Source organism: Rhinopithecus roxellana, chromosome 16 (genome assembly GCF_007565055.1).
Source record: "Rhinopithecus roxellana isolate Shanxi Qingling chromosome 16, ASM756505v1, whole genome shotgun sequence".
Classification (NCBI taxonomy): domain Eukaryota; kingdom Metazoa; phylum Chordata; class Mammalia; order Primates; family Cercopithecidae; genus Rhinopithecus; species Rhinopithecus roxellana.
This window is the reverse complement of record NC_044564.1, coordinates 23,844,838-23,864,210: the sequence shown is the minus strand read 5'-3', so window position 1 is coordinate 23,864,210 and position 19,373 is coordinate 23,844,838. Positions and strand designations below refer to the sequence as shown.

Here is a 19,373-nt window from a genome sequence, read left to right as displayed (position 1 = left end):
GATGCTTGGCTAATTTTTTTGGCTAATTTTTTTATTTTTGTAGAGATGGAGTCTTGCTATCCTCAAGTGATCCTCCTGCCTCTGCCTCCCAAGTAGCTGGGACTATAGGGACATGCCATAGTGCCTGGCTAGAAAGAATTTTTAATAGTTTAAATCAAATCATACTAATGTCTTTATCTTATAGATATACCAGGAGAAAGAATAGACAGTGGTTGGCAGATAAGCAAATTAGTCTTAGGCTCCAGGCAAGGAGGCTACTGCAAAAAGTGCAGGGCACCTGGCTAAGAAGTGGAGAAACTAGGGCCTAAAATCCTTCCATGGGTGCTAGGGATGGAGGAAAGGGGCTTGTTTTTGTTTGTTTTTTTTTTCGCCTTTCTCACAAAGACACTATTTGCTCACCGAACCATGCTTGGGAGTTGTGTCCACCAGACTTGGGGAGAGGCGTTTTTCTAATTCATCTTACAGGCCAGCTGGGGCCAACTTCACCCCCTTGCTTTTTTTTTTTTTTTTTTTTTTTTTTTTTTTTTTTTTGAGACGGAGTTTCGCTCTGTCGCCCAGGCTGGAGTGCAGTGGCCGGATCTCAGCTCACTGCAAGCTCCGCCTCCCGGGTTTACGCCATTCAACTGCCTCAGCCTCCCGAGTAGCTGGGACTACAGGCGCCCGCCACCTCGCCCGGCTAGTTTTCTGTATTTTTTAGTAGAGACGGGGTTTCACCGTGTTAGCCAGGATGGTCTCGATCTCCTGACCCCGTGATCCGCCCGTCTCGGCCTCCCAAAGTGCTGGGATTACAGGCTTGAGCCACCGCGCCCGGCCACATTATTAAAACTCTTTCTACCATGGTTAACAACAAGCTATCCTTTTTCTCTGTTTTTTGAGAGGGAGTCTGGCTCTGTCACCCAGGCTGGAGTGCAGTAGTGTGATCTTGGCTCACCGCAACCTCTGTCTCCCAGGTTCAAGCGATTCTCCTGCCTCAGCCTCCCGAGTAGCTGGAATTACAGGTACGTGCCACAACAGCTAATTTTTGTATTTTTAGTAGAGATAGGGTTTCACCATGTTGTCCAGGCTGGTCTCAAACTCCTGACCTCAGGTGATCCACCCACCTTGGCTTCCCAACGTGCTGGGATTACAGGCATGAGGCACCATACCCCGCTGAAACATACTTTTCATCATCTTACTATTTGGCATCTGTAACACTAGGGACCATTGGCCATTAATAATTTGAACTTAGCCAGGTGCTGTGGCTCACACCTGCAATCCTAGTGCTTTGAGAGGCCAAGGTGGAAGGATCACTTGAGGCCAGGAGTTCACGAACAGCCTGGGCAATGTAGCTAGACCGTCTCTACAAAAATTAAAAAGTTAGCCAGGCATGGTCCCAGATACTGAGGAGGCTGAGATGGATTACTTGAGCCCAGGAGTTTGAAATACAGGGAGCTATGATTGCACTACCGCCCTCCAGCCTGGGCAACAGAGCAAAAATATGTCTTTAAAATGATAATAACATTAAAAATAATTTCAATTCTTCCCTTAGCTACCTACCACAGCAGTGAACGTTTATACTTCACAACCATTACTACTGAGCTTCTCTACTTTCTACCAATTAAAAGTAGGTGCTATCCCATGGTTTTAACATCTGTTCTGTTTTTCAGTGGTATCAGCTCCTCCTGTTCTAGGTATGGTCAAACCTCAAATCTCAGTCCTGACGCTTCTCTCCAGGGCCTCTACCCAACTCTTTTGATGGACATCTCTAGGAGGATTTCATGCCAGTATTTCAAACATGAAAGGAGTGGTGGGGTGAACAGAGGGCACAAAACATACACGAGAAGAGAACCAGTGGATTCACACAATTTTGACTTCAAGTCAGGAATGATGAATGGGACAAGGTGGAATGCTACATTAAGATGTGCATGTAGATCTGATAAAGAGTGGCACAGGTTGGGAAACAAGGGAGGCTTCCACAGAAGGGAAGGGCAAAGGGTGCTCTATAGTGAAAAGGCCCAGTGGAGTGGGGGCATAGCACTATTTGGGACCTCAGACAGTTAAAGTCGGTGCTGCCTGATGCCTGGGCTTGTCTTCTCAGTCTTCTCTCTTTATCAGACAAAGAATAGGAACTTAACAAAATGTGTTGCATGGCAAAGGAAAATCGTGGTGGGATAATAGGATTGATTTGGGAAGAGGTGGAGGCAGTGAATTCAGACAACTCCAACCACTTCCTAAAGGTTCTCAGGCACAGCCAGGCACCTGATGACTGATATCATCTGTGCCTGGTGGGAAGAGAGACTGATCCTCCTCACAACCCCTGTAGAACAGTGGGGCTCCCCCACATCTCAGACACACAAAATTGTATTATCATTTTATTCCACTTTTTTTAAATAGTAGAGACGGGGTCTTGCTATGTTCCACAGGTTGGTCTTGAACTCCTGGGACCAAGCAATTCTCCCGCCTCTGCCTCCCAAAGTGCTGGGATTACAGGTGTAAGCCACCATGCCCAGCCTATTTTATTCCACTTTTAGAGACCACCCGCCTTGTCCTTCAGATGCATCCAAATCAGGAGTTAGGGATCATACTCCACTGTGGTCCTGAATTATAGAATAATGAAGTCCTAGAAGTCAGCAGCCCCTGGCTGCATGGTAGTAAGAGGTATGGCTGAGCCTGTCTTGCAGATCATCCAGTACCTGTACAGGCCAGGCTACACTGTTCTCCAGCACTCTCTGTAGCCATGTGCCAGTAACCAAAGCCTAGGCTACCTCTGCTGGGCCAGAAATAGCTGCCTGAACCAGGAGCTCACAGCACCATCCACTCTCATCACCAAAGCTATGCCCAGGAGAAGTCCCACGCTGCTCACAATGAAGCCCACAGCCTCAAAAATGAACCTGCAAAGAAAGGTGGAGAATCTCAGGGAACAGAGTAGTTCTACTGCCTTTTCCCTGTAGAGGCAAAACCTTGGCCATCCTGGATGTTTGGGATCTTCATACTTTGTTCCAAGTTTCTCCCTCCCCACCACCTCTACTTCTCAAGCAAATCTACTCACTTAGGGGCAAACACTTTCCAGACCATGAGATGCCTGCGAAGGATGGAGGCTGCCAAGGCACAGGCCAGAATCTAGAGGAGGAGAGGAGGGGCCACGTTACTTGTGAAGGGGAGGAGGAAGCAGGGCAAAGGGAGAGTTGCTATAGGCCCCTGTAAAAAACGGAAATAGGAGAATAGTGCGTGTCAGTGGAAAAAATAGTGCATGTCCTGGGCTAGGAGTTAGGAGACCTACTTCCCATCCTGCCCCAAGCACTGACTCACTATGTGACTTTAGGCAAGTCATTATCCATCTGTAATGCTAACACTCAGGCTCTGGCCCCAGGGTGGAGGAAGATACCAGTGCCACATCTGCCTCTAGAGGAAAGGAGGAGGATCCATGACCACAATTTGGGAAGAAAATCCTGGCTATCACCTCAGTTTTTCCAGTCTGTCCACTGATAGAGTAATCCTCAAATGCAACTAGCAGGGTCCAGATCTAGGTTGTAGAGAGGAAACAATCTAGGACTAGGATTAAGGAGACCCAGGTTCAAGTCTCCGAGTTGCCATTTGAGGCCACTGGGCTTGAGCAACCACTTCACTTATGTGTACCTCAGTCAAGGCTCTCTCCCACGGTTTTGAAGGTCTGAAAGAAACTGATACACACCCATGGAGAAAGAACACCACTTCCTGATCTCTCTCCTACACCCACCTGAATACCAAGGATAAAGAGGTACTTGAGGCCCAGCTGCAGCAGTGCTGCATAGAAGTGGTGAGGCGCATCCCGGAGACGCATCTCCATCAGTGGCTCCTCTTCCTCCTCGGGTCTGACTCTGGCTTCAGCTTCATTCCCTGGGGGCTGCTGTCTCTTCCGCAGCCCTTGACTCTCACACAGGAAAGGCCAGAGCAGGAGCAGTGGGCAACCTACTGCCTCGGGAGAGGGTATGACTAGAATCAGTGGGTCACCCTGGCTGGCTCAGGTTCCAATTAGCCTAGGCCAAGGGGTGCCAAAGATCCAACAAACTCACATCTCTCCATTCAAATCCAGGGGTTTCCTTTCTTTCCCCAAAGCCAGAGTAAATAATGGAAGCAAGTGAAGGAGGAGTGGGTACCTGCAAAGAGGAGGTGGGAGGCAAAAGTGTTGGCTCCCACTAGCAAAGCAGGCAGCCAAGTACAGGAGCCATGACCCTCTGGGAATCCCACGAAGGCTGCATGCCAATGGATGGCTGGAAAGACAGGCTGGTGGCCCGTGGAGTAGAAGGTCTGTGTGGCCATGAGGGCCCAAGCTGAGACTGCCCGCCATGGCACAATAAAAGGACCTGGAAGAAAAGATATGCCACTTTACAGTCACTTCTTATTCCCTAATCCATAGGCTACTGCTCTATAGTCATATACTCCTACTACTTCAGTATCAATTCTCATACACACTCACATGCCCATCAGCCCAACATCCTCACAGTCCACACTCTAATTATTCTAATTCTCTCTGTGGTACAAAAGCACCATCACGTTTATCTAAACCCTGCTGTGGTCAATCTCTTTCTTTCTCTCAAACACATACAGCTCACTGTACCATTATATATTCACAATTCACTACTTCCATCACTGGAAAATCAAGAAATGTGCTCGTAAGGATGCAGCATTTCCACAAGGAATCTTAGAGGACTCCTTGTCTCCCCTCTCCATGAACCCTGGGAACCAACAGGAGGAATCAATTCACTTGGCTATGGCAGATAAGAGAGAGGACACCAAGACCTTCCCAGCTGTGTGGGGTATGGGACCCTCTGTCAAGCTCAGGAACATCAGGAACAACACCTCCTTGAAAACAAGAGGGGCTGAACTCACATCACTATTGTCTTTAGGTGAATCAGAGCTGAGATATTTACCAGGGGTGGTGATGGGTATCCCAGCAGCAAGCAGATGTAGGAGAAGGAAGCTCTGCAGAAACAGAAGCAGGAACACAAGGCTGATGCGCTCCGCATGCAACAGCAGGAGTGGGAAGGCCAACAGGGTGAGGGCTGTGACCATAGCAGCTGAGTAGACACTCCCCAACTGATAAGCAGCCACAGTCAGGGTACCCTGAGATTTGGTCCTCTCTAGCCGGCCCCGGAACTCCTCCCGCATGTGTCGGTAGATTTGAGGGACCACATAATCCAGGTCAGCTTGAGAAGTGGGGGGGCCTGAGAAGGGAGTGAGGACAGTCCTGGTCCTTGGAGCGCCTGCCCCAGCCTTCACCAGCACCGTCACAGGCTTCCAAAGCAGCAGCGCGAGCCCTGAAGCAGCCAGCCCTGCTACAGCCCAAGGCAGCACCATGGATGCCCCAGAGACCAGGGCCCGGAGACGGGGGGGAGCCTCATCTGCCCCTGATGCCAATGCCCAGTAGGCAGCAGTACCCAATGCCATTAGGGGCAGTCCCCAGCGCACAAAAAGCATGGGTGGCTCGGGGCTCTTGAGATTACCATAGTGGCAAAGCCACAAGCGCACAGCAGCTAACAGGGCCACCAGTGCTGCCACGCAAGCTCCATACCACAAATTCTTGGCTCGACCACCCACCATGGATGCCAGAGGACTCAGCCAGGGAGAGGAGTGGCAAACAGGTGTCTCTTCAGGGCAACGATGAAAAAGCCCAGCTAGCCTTGTGCATAATAGCAACCCAATTCCAAGCCTCAGGGCATATGCACTACTGTGCCGTGGGGGGTTTGTTGTGGCCGAAGTGCCACGGCGGGGCATTGTGAGCAGCTTAGGTGGAAGCAGCTGGCCCTCCCAGTGAAGCTGGACAACCAGGAGCAGGATGAATGAGCCCAGAAGGAAGGGGGTGGCCCTGGCCTCAGCTACAACAAAACTATCAGAGAAGAACACAGCCAAGCGAAAGAGCAGGAGTAACAGGACGGGCCCAGGGATAGGAAACAGGGTTGCCAGAGGTCTCTTGGACCCCCAGCCAGCCCAGGCTTTCCACAGAAAAGGCAGGAATGAGCTCACTGCAGCCACAGCCCCTAGAAGCACTAGATCTAGCTTCAGCTCAATAATTCCCAGGAGTCCAGCATACGCTATGGTCCCAACAAGACCCCAGGCCACGGGTATCAGAAGTAGAGGGTGGAATGGAAAGTCTGGGGATATTGCCCACTGAGATGCCAGCAGGCAGATAAAGCAGGCAGCAACCAAGAGAGCAGCACCCCCTGCCATGCGGACCAGAGAGAAACGAGCCCAAGACTCGATGCACATGGCCCGAGCTCCCCGCAGGAACTGCTGCAGCTCAGCAATCACAGTCGGCAGTGTCGCCTCAGCCCCATTGGGACTCTGCAGAAGCCACTGGTAGTCAGCAGAGGCCTTGGAGAAGAGGTTCTGCAGCTGATGAAGCTCCTTAGCTTGAAGGTCCCGAGTAGCAGTGGAGTAGGTATGAAGAAATCGGGACACCTGGCAGAAAAAAGGTCAGAGGCCAAGGGGAACAGGTCAGAGACATAAATTGGGGCAGAGGCAAGAACAGGTATTACAAAAGGGGGTACGTGGAAGTCAAAGACCCAAACTCTACCCAGGATGGGGGAAGGGAGGGATAACAGAAGAGGGATAGGTATGGAAGGTGGGACTAAGACTAGTCAAAGGACAATAGAGTGGTTCATTATGCTTCTTTCATGCCCACCCTAGCTCTGTCACCTGGAAACCCAGCCCACTTACCTACCTGCTGAGCATTGAGATGGAGAGCTGAGGCTTGGGCTAAAGCAGAGGAGTGGGGCTGGGAGTCCTCACCCCCTGAGAATAGCTCAGCCATCACTTCCCCGATGTTTCCAAATGGGATGGGCAGGCCCAGCAGTAGGGCCAGTGTGGGCACAAGGCTAACTTGAGGAATCACCTCTGGCTCCTAAAGGGAAATGACAGTGGTCAACAGATTCATTACAAAGCTGAAGTCAATGGGATGGGAGACATAGGGGCCTAGGTAAGAAATGAGAGTGAAGGATACCCAGGATAATGAATTTGGGGGCCTGTAATAGAGGTATTCATGAGGATGCTGTGATGGTAACATGGGCTGATTACTGGGAGAACAGATGAAGAACATCCAGGCCTCACCTCTGGTGGGGTGCTGGGGAAGAGTGCTGTGGGGCTATACAGAAAGAGTGCAGCTGAGACCTCCAGCTCACTGTCCCCTCCATGGTCTCCATTTGTGGTCATTCCATGGTCCCCAGCCACTACCAGCAGTGTGTCATTCTCCAGACGCTCCACAAGTCCCCTGGGGGCCAAGAAATGTGTCAGGAGTAGAAACGAGTAAGTATTTTTCTCAAAAAGAAAAAAGATTTTTCTCGGGGCCTATTCATCCCCAGCTATAACTCCATTAGTAAGGCCTAGACCTTTGGCAGAGAGACATGTCTTCAGCCATGATCCTAATGCACAAAGCTACACATTGAGTTAATCAAGATGGATGGGGCCTCTAGCTTTAGCAGAAGGCCTAGAGAAGACAGAATTCAGCCAGGAAAGAAGCTCTAAGAGCTTCTTCTCCTGGGACCACATATCCTGAGATTCTCAGATACAAACCCACTCCCCCAGCCAATACCCCACACTCACTGGATCACCTGGTCCATCTGGCTAAGTTTCTTGGCCATTTCAGGGTGGTGAGGGCCATGCTTGTGGCCACAGTGGTCCACACCCAGGAAGTGAGCAATCAGCACGTCCCATTCACCACTGTCCACTGTGAAGGGGAGAACAATGAGCACAGAAGACTAAGACCCACTCCTCAACCCCAGCCAGGCTTTGACACTCCTCTATGTCCAGGGATACAAGCCCAGGCTGTTACACCCATTGGAGGCTCGGAATTTGTGGACTAAAGCAGTCCTCCCCAGCTCCCAGTCTTAGAACTACGTGCTCTGGCCCCATGCTCACTGGTGGGGTGGAGGTGTTCCAGGATGCCATTGTCCACTGTGTCTAGGTCTCTGACATTGAAGGATGGGAAGAAGAAAGCTTTGGAGAAAGCACCAGGGAAAAGGTCTTTCCAGGTATCATCTCCCATGAAGACTACACGCCTTCCTACAGGGACATGAAAGAGAGGTCAGAGCCTGAGCAAACGTCAGGGTCAGGAGAAAACAGGAAAAGAGGCCCTTGAAAGACCCATCAGAAGTTCCAAACATGTAACCTAAGAAGTACAGCAATTCCATACAGCAATCTTTATCCTTCAGGGCCTAACATTTTCCACCAGGAAGCTTTCCCTGATAACCATACTCCACCCAGACCTCACACTTAGCCTTCCTACAAAACGCTCTGCTAGTTCTGTCTCTGGGTATCTCTACTGATTTGTTTTTCCTGGGTGTATCCTGCTTCTTCCAAGCCAATGAATAAACAGGGCCTGTATTTCTCTGCTTTCTTCTCCACGCTTGCAAGCCAAGATCCACATCTTCTCTTCTTCCCTTCTCCCTTTTACTGAGAGGTCCCCAAGAATAAAACTTGCACTCCATTCAGATTAGAAGCTTCATAGGACCAAAGCCCAGATCCCTTCTCCTCTGTCCCCCAAACTGAGCTCCACACAAGCAGGGCCCTGGCCTCTTTCTTCTCTTCTGTTCCCCTACACCATAGTCAAGTGTGCATCTGGGCACCCAAAGGTCTGACTCCCTAACTTCAAATTTTGAAGAAATTTGCCAGGGTACTTCTGGCCTTCAAAGTGGCCCACACTGACCTGCGCTGGTGAGCTGCTTAATGAGATTGTCTTCCACTATGGCGTGGCTGGCAAAGTTACTACCAGCATCAATAAAAGTAGGCAGTGAGCCAGTGGTGAGGGCCTTGAGGCGCTGCATGGTGGTGGTAGGAGGGTCAACCTGAGATCGGTAGAGCCGGGCATGGTGGGGCTGAGTCTCCAGGATCCTATGCAGGGAGCTTAGTTTGCCCAGGAAGGGTAGGGAGACAGGAGGCTCTCCAGGCACATGTGAGTGCTGGGGCTGGGCGAAGTCAAATCGCAGAGCATCTATTAGCACCAACACAACCCGCGAAAATCGGGAAGCCATCCAGCAGGCCCCAGGTTTCCCTTGGCTCCCCCATGGCAGGGACCCAGGGCCTGGGGGCTCTTGGCAGCTGCTATAGTTGGTGAGTTCCAAACGGGTGAGCAGGAAGCCACTGGTGAAGAGGGCAATGCCAGCGTAGAAAACGAAGCAGACCCAGGCCAGGAAGAGCAGCACTGAGGCTTTCTGCATCCTGATAGGGGTGGGGAAGGAAATTCATTACTGTGGGGCAAAGAACCGATGGATAGTCTAGTCCCTGAATACAAGCCCAGCTAGAATCACTTCCTCCCGGAAACTTTCCTGGAGATAAACTGTCCCATAGCCAACCCCTCGCAATATTACTCTCCTGCTATTTCCAGGCTGGGTGTGGTGGCTCACGCTTGTAATCCCAGCACTTTGGGAGGCAGAGGCGGGTGGATCACCTGAGGTCAGGAATTCGAGACCAGCCTGGCCAAATTGGTGAAACCCCGTCCCTACTAAAAATACAAAAATTGGTGGCAGGCACCTGTAGTCCCAGCTATAGGGGAGGCTGAGGCAGGACAATTGCTTGAATCGGGGAGGCAGAGGTTGCAGTGAGCCGAGACTGCGCCACTGCACTCCAGCCTGGACAACAGAGGGAGACGCCATCTCAGAAAAATAAAAAAGCTATTTCCAGGCCCCACCCCAGATCTACTGAATCAGGATCTTCGAGGGGTAGAGCATAGGAAAGTTCACATGTACAGGCAGGAAATGCTAATGTTGAAAACACAGTCATGAGGGAAAAGTATTCCAATTGGTAGCCAGGCTCTTACAGGCCGTTCCTGCACCTCTCCCCTCGCCAATCTCAACACCCATTAGGGCGGAAATGGATCAAAGCCGCAGGGAAACCCGGGCCCAGCCAACGACGCCGCCTGGCGGGCACCGAGGGGCCGAAGGGGAGGAGTCACTCTCCGCTTCCGGAAGGCTAGGTTAGCCAGGAGACCTGAGGCACGACCTTCGCCACGCAACGAGGCTGGGGCGCGGGTCGAGAGTCGGTTGGGCCTCGCTGGAACCCAGGCGTGCGACCGGCTCTGCCTCCTCCGGTAGCTACCCAGCCTCCCGCTGGGCACCCTAGCCGCGGTACTGACCACCCTTGGTTGGGAGCTAAGGGAAAGAGGAAGACTCCCTTGTTTCAGGGTGAGGGGAATATGTGGGGTTGAGGTTCTCGGCCGACCCTGGCTCACCTGCAATGGCACCCGGAAGTGCTGCGGCGGCGGCGGCGCCTGCGGCCTGGCATCACAGAGATGCGCGCGCCAGAGAGGCCCGCCGGTGGCTCCATCGCCATCTGCCGGCATCTCGGTGGAAGTTTGGCCAGGAGCGTGGGGCTGGCCAGAGAATTTGATGGGAAATTTAGTAATTGAAAATTGGGGACAGGGGACCAAGCTGGAGGAAGAGTTCACGGAACCGCTGTCCATTCATGGTTACGACTAAGAGCACGGCTGCTGGAGTCAAACTTGACTTGAATCCTAGCTCGGCCGCACATATTGTTATTATTAGGCATTACCTCATCTGTGAAATGGAGATAATACTTATTTTTTCCCTTTTTGCTTAGCTGAGTCCAACTGAGATTTCATTCTCCCCTCAAAGCCTCTGAATCTTACAACTGGATAATTAAGCAAATAATCTTTCGGAGAGGAGGAGGGGAGGCTGGGCGCGGTGGCTCACACCTGTAATCCCAGCAATTTGGGAGGCCAAGGCAGGTGGATCACCTAAGGTCAGGAGTTCGAGACCAGCCCGACCAACATGACAAAACACTGCGTCTCTACTGAAAATACAAAAGTTACCCGGGCGTGGTGGCAGGCGCCTGTGATCCCAGCTACCTGGGAGGCTGAGGCAAGAGAATCACTCGACCCCGGGAGGCAGAGGTTGCAGTGAGCCGAGACTGCACCACTGCATTCCAGCCTGGGCGACAAAGTGAGACCTTGTCTCAAAAAAAAAAAAAAAAAAAAAATGAGTGGAGGAGGGAAAAACAATCCAATTAATGGGCAAAGGATTTGACTAGACATTTCTCCAAAGAAAATATACAAATAGCCAATAGACACATGGAGAGAGGCTTATTATAAGCCATCAGGAAATGCTGGAGATACTGCTTCGAACCCACTAGTATGGCTATAATCAACAAGTGTTGGCAATGAGGAGGAATTGGAACCCTCATACACTGCTGATGGGATTGTAAAAACAGATAATTCAAAACAATAAACATAATTATCAAATGACCCAACAATTTCAGTCCTAGGTATAAACCCAGGAGGAATTAATACTTATGTCCAAACAAAAATTTGTACATGAATGTTCATAGTAGCCTTATTCGTGGCTGGGTAAATGGCTCACACCTGTTATCCCAGCACAAAATTTACCCAGGGGTGCTGGCATGTGCCTGTAGTACCAGCTACTCAGGAGGCTGAGGTGGGTGGATCACCTGAGCCTGAGGAGGTCAAGGCCGCAGCGAGCTGTGATCTCACCACTGCACTCCAGCCTGGGTGACAGAGTGAGACCCTGTCTCAAAAAATAAATAAATAAAATAGTAGCCTTATAATAACCAAAAGGTGGAAACCCAAATGTCAATTACTGACAAATGGAAAAATAAAAAATGGTGTATTTATACAATGGAATATTGTGGAGGGGGGCTGTGAAGCAGTCTAAAATCATGGTGGTAGCACAATTCTGTGAATATACTAAAGGTTACTACATTTATATTTTAAATGAATGAATTGTATGATGTGTGAGTTATATCTCGAACTCCTGGGCTCAAACAACCTTCCAGACTCAGCCTCCCAAAGTGCTGGGATTACAGGCGTGAGCCACCATGCCCAGCCTGATGTATGAATATTTCAATAAAGCCACTATTAAAAACAAAACGGACTCCCAGCACTTTGGGAGGCCAAGGCAGGTAGATCCCCTGAGTCCAGGAGTTCAGGACCAGCCAGGCCAAAGTAGTGAAATCCCATCTCTACAAAAAATACAAAATTTAGGTGGACATGGTGGCAGGAGCCTGTAGTTCCAGCTACACCAGAGGCTGAGATGGATGATGGCTTAATCTGAGAGGTAGAGACTGCATTGAGCCTTGATCAGGCCACTGCACTCCAGTCTGGGCACCAGAGTGAGGCCCTATCTTAAAAGGCCAGCCAGGCACAGTGGCTCATGCCTATAATCCCAGCACTTTGGGAGGCCAAGGTGGGCAGATCACCTGAGGTCAGGAGTTCAAGACCAGCCTGGTCAACATGATGAAAACCCATCTCTACTAAAAATAGAAAAATTAGCTGGGCATGGTGGCGGACGCCTATAATCCCAACTACTCAGGAGTTTGAGGCAGGAGAATCACTTGAACCTGGGAGGCAGAGGTTGCAGTGAACCAAGATTGTGCCACTACACTCCAGCCTGGGCAACAGAGCAAGACTCCCTCTCAAAAAAAAAAAAAAGCCGGGCATGATGACTCACACCTGCAAGCCCAGCACTTTGGGAGACTGAGGCTGGAGAATCAGTTGAAGTCAAGGATTGGAGATCAGCCTGGCCAACATGGTGAAACCCCAACTCTACTAAAAATTACAAAATTTAGCCAGGTGTGGTGGTATGTACCTGTAGTCCCAGCTACTCAGGAGGCTGAGGCAGGAGAATTGCTTGAAGCCAGGAGGCAGAGGCTGCAGTGAGCCGAGATCATGCCACTGCACTTCAGCCTAGGCGACAGAGCGAGACTCCGTCTCAAAATGAAACAAAGCCTGTCCACTGGTTTCTCATCTCAGAGTAAAAGTTCTTGCATTGGCTCTACATGGGCCTGCACACTGTCTGCCTCTTCCCCTTCTGATTCATCTAGCTGCCACTACTTTGCTTCACTAACTCTGTTCCATCCATAGCAGCTCTGTCTCAGGGCCTTTGCATCTGCCATCTCCTCTGTGAGCTTCAATTCCCAGTGCTGAAATGGATCTCCATCACCTTAATATTGAAGCTCAACTGTAACATCAGGGAAGCTTCCTGGAATCCCCTGCTTTACTAGTACAGCACCCCCCACCACCACAACCCCTGGAAAAATTTCCCCTCTCACTTCCTTAATTCCTTCCATAGCACAACTCATCAGCATCTGAAATTCTACACGTATTTACGAAATTTATGAATTTCTACACATTATGAAATTCTACACGTATTTGTCCCCTCCAAGTAGAATGTGAGCTCATTGAAGTCAGGGAATTTTGTTTTCTTCATTACTATATCCTCAGCACCTAGCATATATTTGAGGTTCAGATACTGACCAAATGAATAAAGAAATACGTTAATTCAAAAAAATGTTGAGTTATTCTTCTACCTTCATCCCCACAGCCCCTTATCTCAGTTCAGGCCTCATCCCTTCTCCAGGATCACTGAGGCAGCCTTCTCACTGTCCTCCCAGCCTTCTCTCTCTCCCTACTACCCCTTCTCCACATTGCAGCAAGACAGCTCTAAAACATTGATATGATTACTTTTCTTTTTTTCTTTTTTGTAGAGATAGGTTCTTACCATGTTGCCCAGGCTGGTCTCCAACTCCAGGGCTCAAGTGATCCTCCTGCCTCAGCCTCCCAAAGTGCTGAGATCACAGGTATGAGTCACTGTGCCTGGCCAATGTGATGTTTTATCTCAAAATTCTTCATGGGAAGGGAAAAAAAACCCTTCATAGGCTGGGCACAGTGGCTCGTGCCTGTAATCCCAGCACTTTGGGAGGCTCAGGCAGGCAGATCATGAGGTCAGGAGTTCGAGATCAGCCTGACCAATATGGTGAAACACTGTCTCTACAAAAAATACAGAAATTAGCCGGGCATGGTGGCGCATGCCTGTAATCCCAGCTACTTAGGAGACTGAGGCAGGAGAATCATTTGAACCCGGGAGGCGGAGGTTGCAGTGAGCCAAGATCGTGCCAATTCACTCCAGCCTGGACAACAGAGGGAGACACTGTCTCAAAAAACAAAACAAAATAAAACAAAAAAAACCTATTACCCTAACGTCCAACCCCTTCAACAAGAATCTCGCTCCTTGTGACTTGGCCCTAGCCATGTAGTCACATCCCCCTTAACACTATACCCTTCAGCCAACTTCTTCAAGCAGTGAGCCTTTGTATATAGTCAAGGACCTGACTTGGTGAAAACTTGCTAACTTTTCCAGCCTCAGCTCAATAGCAGTCAGCAGCGCTGCTACTCATAAGCTGATATGCTTCTCCCACCAAGATCCCTCAGCCAGAACGTTCCTCTACCACAGCATTTATCACTTTTTTTTTTTTTTTTTTTTGAGATGGAGTCTCGCTCTGTCCCCCAGGCTGGAGTGCAGTGGCGCTATCTTGGCTCACTGCAAACTCCGCCCCCAGGGTTCACGCCATTCTGCTGCCTCGGCCTCCTGAGTAGCTGGGACTACAAGCGCCCGCCACCGCACCCGGCTAATTTTTTGTATTTTTTTTTTTAGTAGAGACAGGGTTTCACCGTGGTCTCGATCTCCTGACTTTGTGATCCGCCTGCCTCAGCCTCCCAAAGTGCTGGGATTACAGGCGTGAGCCACCACACCTTTTTTTTTTTTTTTGAGAGTCTCACTCTGTCGCCAGGCAATGGAATGATCTCGGCTCACTGCAGCCTCCACCTCCCAGGTTCACACAATTCTCCTGCCTCAGCCTCCCAAGCAGCTGGGACTACAGGCACATGCTACCACGCCCAGCTAATTTTTGTGTTTTTAGTAGACAGGGTTTCACCACGTTGGCCAGGATGGTCTCAATCTCCTGACCTCATGATCCGCCCACCTCGGCCTCCCAAAGTGCTGGGATTACAGGTGTGAGCCACCGCGCCCGGCTGCATTTATCACTATCTATCAATGTCTCCTTCCTGTCTGTCTTCCCTACCTGACCTTGTATTCTGTGAAAGCAGGGACCACTGGGTTTCAGGTATTTTTGTAATCCAGTGTCTAGTAATGAGCTTGGCACTTGGTAGACATTTAATGTTTTTGAATAAATGAATGTGGAGTACCCTCAGTCCCTGAAAACCCTTTAAGTATGCCAGTGGAGGGTAGTACTTTCCCATGAAAAAACCCCACACACCTGCCTCAAACGTACAGCCCCACACTTAGCAGGAACGGGACTTCACTTCCCAGCCAGCAGTTTAGTGAACATGTGGTTTAACTTTTCCACCCTATCCCACAGTTTCTCTTGAAGGCAAAAAATATAGTTTCACTTTACAAGAAGTTCACTCTTGTTCATGGAGGCATCATGCTGACAGGACTGGATCCAAGGAAAATGCTAGTGACTTTACCAACTTCATTCCCCAATCAAAGAGGACAGTTTCTGGTTTGCCACTGGTGAGTTTATTACATGACTAAAGTTCAAATAAAAAAATAAAAACCAAAATCTTGGCAGGGAAGCTAGAGCCAGAATCAGGAAAATCTGCTTCCTTATCCCCAGACTCCCTGGCCAAGCCCAGCTCCACTAACTCATCTTGACTCGATCAAGTTCCTCATCAAGACTTGCATCTGTACCCTGGACATCTCTGCTGTTCCCACTGGAGACCGAGTCTGGAGTCCCTGGCACTGGGGGTTTGGTGAGGGCTCCATAGACACCCATGGCCTGAGGAGAGGAACAGAGAGAGTACCATGAAGACACTTGACAGAGTGCTGCAGCCCAGCCCACCAATGGCTAAAAAGGAAAAGATGGCATGGAGGCCAGTGAATTAGTTTTCCTTTCTCCCTCTATCAAACCTGTCTTGTAAGCTCTGGAGTTGATTTTAGGAATCTTACAAACCATCAGAGTAAAGTGACTCTCAGAATACCAGCACAGGTATCTACCAAAAAAAGGTATCTCAAGAACTTCCATATTTGCAGGACTGAGTGGAGATGTTTCATTCTTAGATTCCATCTCTACAAAGAATGAAGGGATGTCTAGGACCAAGGCATTCTGAAGACCTTTATGGTATGTAAGTGTTGATGACGGTGGTGGGGTCTCAGTTCGGTCCCTGGCACTGGTGCTCTGTGCTGGGTCCTCAGAAAGCTCTAACCTGAGCCACCATGCTGGTGACATCGCCGGGATTGGAGGGCAGTAGGATAGTGTTGGAGTCCTTGGCCAGTTTGGAGAACGCGCTGACATACTGCTCTGCCACAGTCAGTGAAGCTGCTGCATCTCCATTCTGTGACCACAGAGGGATAAAAATCAGAGATTACAGATATAGAGAAGAAGGGGTGGATGGGGAATGAAGAAAGCAGTTCACAATAAAAAGGACTATGTAATCTGGTTCAACAGAGCCCACAGAGGCAGGAAGTCTCCTTAAGCATAGATAAGAGAACCCCTTCCACTGTCAATTCCTGTCCCCCATTCCCACCCAGGGGCCTCTCACATGTTGTGTCAGAGCTGCAGCCAGGATTCGAATAGCTTCAGCTTTAGCCTTGGCCTTGGCCAGAACTGCACTGGCCTCTCCTGCAAGAGAAGGGACAGAGCTTGCTTGACCCATGAAGTCAAAGTACCCAAAGATTCTGCCCCAGCACCAATCTTCAAAGGCCCATGCCTTGCTCCTCCCTCAGCCTCTACCCTCTCCTGACCTGCTGCCTGATTTATCTGTTCAGCCTTTTCTGCTTCGGAGGCCAGGATCTGGGCCTGTTTCTTCCCCTCTGCCACATTGATGGCCGACTCTCGGGTCCCCTCAGACTCTAGAACTGTGGCCCGTTTCCGCCGCTCTGCCTCCACCTGGAAGCCCACAACAATCCCAATCAACAAGCCAAGGGAAAGTTACACAGACCTGCAACTCTACCCATCACAACAGGAGGGAAGTCTGGATCCTCCTGGGACTGGAGCACCCTAAGGTCCTTTTCCCACCCCTCCTTGGCTCCCACCTGCATCTGCATAGACTCTTTCACCCGGGGTGGCACATGGATATCCTTGATCTCATAACGGAGGCAGCGGATACCCCAGCAGTCAGCAGCTTGGTTGATGGCATCCACAATGCTGGCATTCAGGGACTCCCGTTCCTGGAAAAAGAGAGGTGTAAGCCCCACAGATTCAACTTACCTATCAAGGGCCTACACTGAGAAGAAGGGCCTGGGACTGATCTTGTCCTTCAGAAAAGATTGAGTGTCAGGTTTGTGTCTTCAAACCCTAACTCTGGCTCAGATCTGCTTACCCGGAAGACTTTGTCCAGAGAGAGTTTGCCAAGCTCTGATCTCATGGTTGTTTGAGCTAGCTGGGTGACGGCATACTCAGGGTCCTCCACACCATAGCTTGCCTGAAACGGACACGGATAGTGTAAGAAGCTTGGGCACAAGATTTTAGTGAAGAGGGCAACTGAAAAGGCTAGATAAAGTAGGGGGCAGATACCTTGTAAGGGTCCATGATGCGCAGGTAAAGGACTCCATCAATTTGCAGAGTTACATTGTCTGTAGAACCAGGAGAGAAAAGGAGGAAAGTCAGGCCTCTAGGTCCCAACCAGTTCTCTCTCCTAAGCTGTGGATCTACAGCAACCACATCCTAATAGCCTCAGAGCACCCATGTCACCCTGAACCCCTCACCGAGAGTCACAGCCGACTGCTCAGGCACGTTGATGACAATTTCCTTGAGACTCTGCACATATCGGATCCGGTCTAACACAGGGATGAGGATGTTCAAACCCTGGGAAGAGGAGTCATGGGTCCTCAGAAGGATGGGAACTATTGGGTTGAGACCTAAGCTAGTCCTGGAGTATGTAGGGAGTCAACACATGGAACATGCCCAGAAAAGCAGCAGCTCCTACCAAGAAATAAGTCCTCATAAGGCTGAAGTGTCACTGGTAAGAAAACCCAAGAGAATAGGAATGCAAGACTAGGCCCCTGAATGGAGGGGGGAGTCATGAGAATCAGAGCTGGCAGAATAGCCATCTCAATGCAGACAGAGAGTTAGTGCTGAGAGAGGGGGCAGAGGAGATTCCCAAGAATGGGGACTGTGAGATGCATAGGAAAAGGTGGTAACATGGGGATGATGGTCAGCAGCCTCAGCCCTGTCAGGTCTGGCCTACAGAGTCGGGAGCTAACAATGCGGGCAGGCCCAAAAGAGGTCCTCCCGACACTCCATGTCGTGAGGGATTGGTCATCTGGCTGGCCCAGGGTGGGCAGAAGAGGTTCTCACAGGCTCCAGGATCCGGTGGAATCGGCCCATTCGCTCCACCACCCAGGCCTCCTGCTGCGGCACGAACAGTACCACGGTGTTTCGGGGCAATCCGGAGGAGGCACGGCGCGGAGCGCGACCAGAAGCCTGTAGAGAGCCCTGAAAGAAAGAAGAGGGTGAGCAGAGATCCCATCTGGCCAAACACGCCGCCCCTCGGTCCTCAGGATCCTCGGAGAGAGAATCACATGGGGACCATGACCTCTGACCCCAGTCCTCTCCGAAAGTTGGAAGTTCGCTCTTTCCCAGCGGAGGACCCAGGTGATCTCTGTCCCGACCCTCTGGATAGGTTGCCTCGCTCTCACCCTCAGCAAAAGGGCCCCAGTGCCCCGCGCTGCGCGCGCCAGCATTTCCCACCGCCGCAGCGACCTCCGGAACCAACGAGACGAGCGGAGCGGTCGCTCCCAGAAGCCTACCCGAGCCTTTCCTCTTGCAGTTCCGCTCCCCCGAATGTACTTCCGGTCGTTCCCTACTCCTTTCAACACTCACCCAATCAGCGTTACTTGGTCGAACGGCGCATCAAGTTGTTCCCTGGGAAACGCAGACCTTCAAGAGAAGGCCGAGGGCTGCGGTTGTTCTGGGTTTAGCTGTTCGCGACCAAGATCCCCGGCCTGATGGCCAAACTATTTTTCGCGTGCATATCACTCAGACACCACACACTGAATTCTTCACCCTCACCCGAGACTCAGTTTGCCCACCAGAGCATAGAATCGCCCCCATCCGTCACCATAGCAACTAGTGGATTAAGCAGACTCGTTGCCATGATTGCCATAGTGACATTCTATAGTAGTCCCGCGGTGTTGTGCCCAGGACTCCCACTGGGGACTGACCCCAATCCCGTTGCCATGGAAACTGGGCCTAACATTGCCTGGCGATTGGGCCGAGAATTTCCCCTCCCCTCTTTCCTCAAAGACACTATAGCTCCTTCCCTCTCTTCCCCAGCAAGGTTTGTTATGCCCGGTCTTAAATACCGAGTCCAGGAAACAGCCTCAACCTTCAACCTTGTCTGGAGCACATCACCTTGCACACATCCCTGATGTTCTGGTAGTCAAGAGACTTCCGTAGTCAGCTCCATTTTACATATGAGGGCACTGAAGTTCTGAAGGGCTAAAGTCATTAACAGAAACAGTATCAGAATTCTGATCTACAATTCAGAATTCAGCTTCTACGTCTCAACTTTACCCACCAACCCCTCCGAAAGGAGCAAGACCAGGCCCCAGGAATCAGCAGGGACTAACCTAAGACCTCATGGGCCC

At 50.5% G+C, this 19,373-nt stretch overlaps 2 protein-coding genes across 3 annotated transcripts; both read right to left on the bottom strand.

The window, feature by feature from the left end:
- Positions 1-2,336: 2,336 nt before the first annotated feature.
- PIGO (phosphatidylinositol glycan anchor biosynthesis class O) lies at positions 2,337-10,260 on the bottom strand. Of its 2 annotated transcripts, XM_030920175.1 has the most exons (12): positions 10,181-10,260; positions 8,660-9,171; positions 7,873-8,016; positions 7,558-7,681; positions 7,066-7,225; positions 6,680-6,859; positions 6,193-6,417; positions 4,890-4,941; positions 4,116-4,322; positions 3,716-3,930; positions 3,029-3,099; positions 2,337-2,870 (listed from the first exon to the last, which is right to left on the bottom strand). In XM_030920175.1, exons 1-12 carry the CDS (start codon positions 10,231-10,233, stop codon positions 2,741-2,743), a joined length of 2,073 nt encoding a protein of 690 aa, XP_030776035.1. In that variant the 5' UTR covers positions 10,234-10,260; the 3' UTR covers positions 2,337-2,740. The 2 variants fall into 2 exon arrangements, with proteins under 2 accessions (XP_030776035.1, XP_010384125.2); XM_010385823.2 differs by having other exon boundaries at positions 4,890-6,417.
- A 5,019-nt stretch (positions 10,261-15,279) lies between these two features.
- Positions 15,280-19,233, bottom strand: STOML2 (stomatin like 2). The gene is made up of 10 exons (XM_030919380.1): positions 18,423-19,233; positions 18,082-18,219; positions 17,490-17,589; positions 17,299-17,357; positions 17,105-17,206; positions 16,818-16,952; positions 16,527-16,671; positions 16,325-16,404; positions 15,989-16,117; positions 15,280-15,561 (listed from the first exon to the last, which is right to left on the bottom strand). The coding sequence occupies exons 1-10, from the start codon at positions 18,465-18,467 to the stop codon at positions 15,424-15,426; spliced, it is 1,071 nt and encodes a 356-aa protein (XP_030775240.1). The 5' UTR covers positions 18,468-19,233; the 3' UTR covers positions 15,280-15,423.
- Between the last annotated feature and the right edge of the window lie 140 nt (positions 19,234-19,373).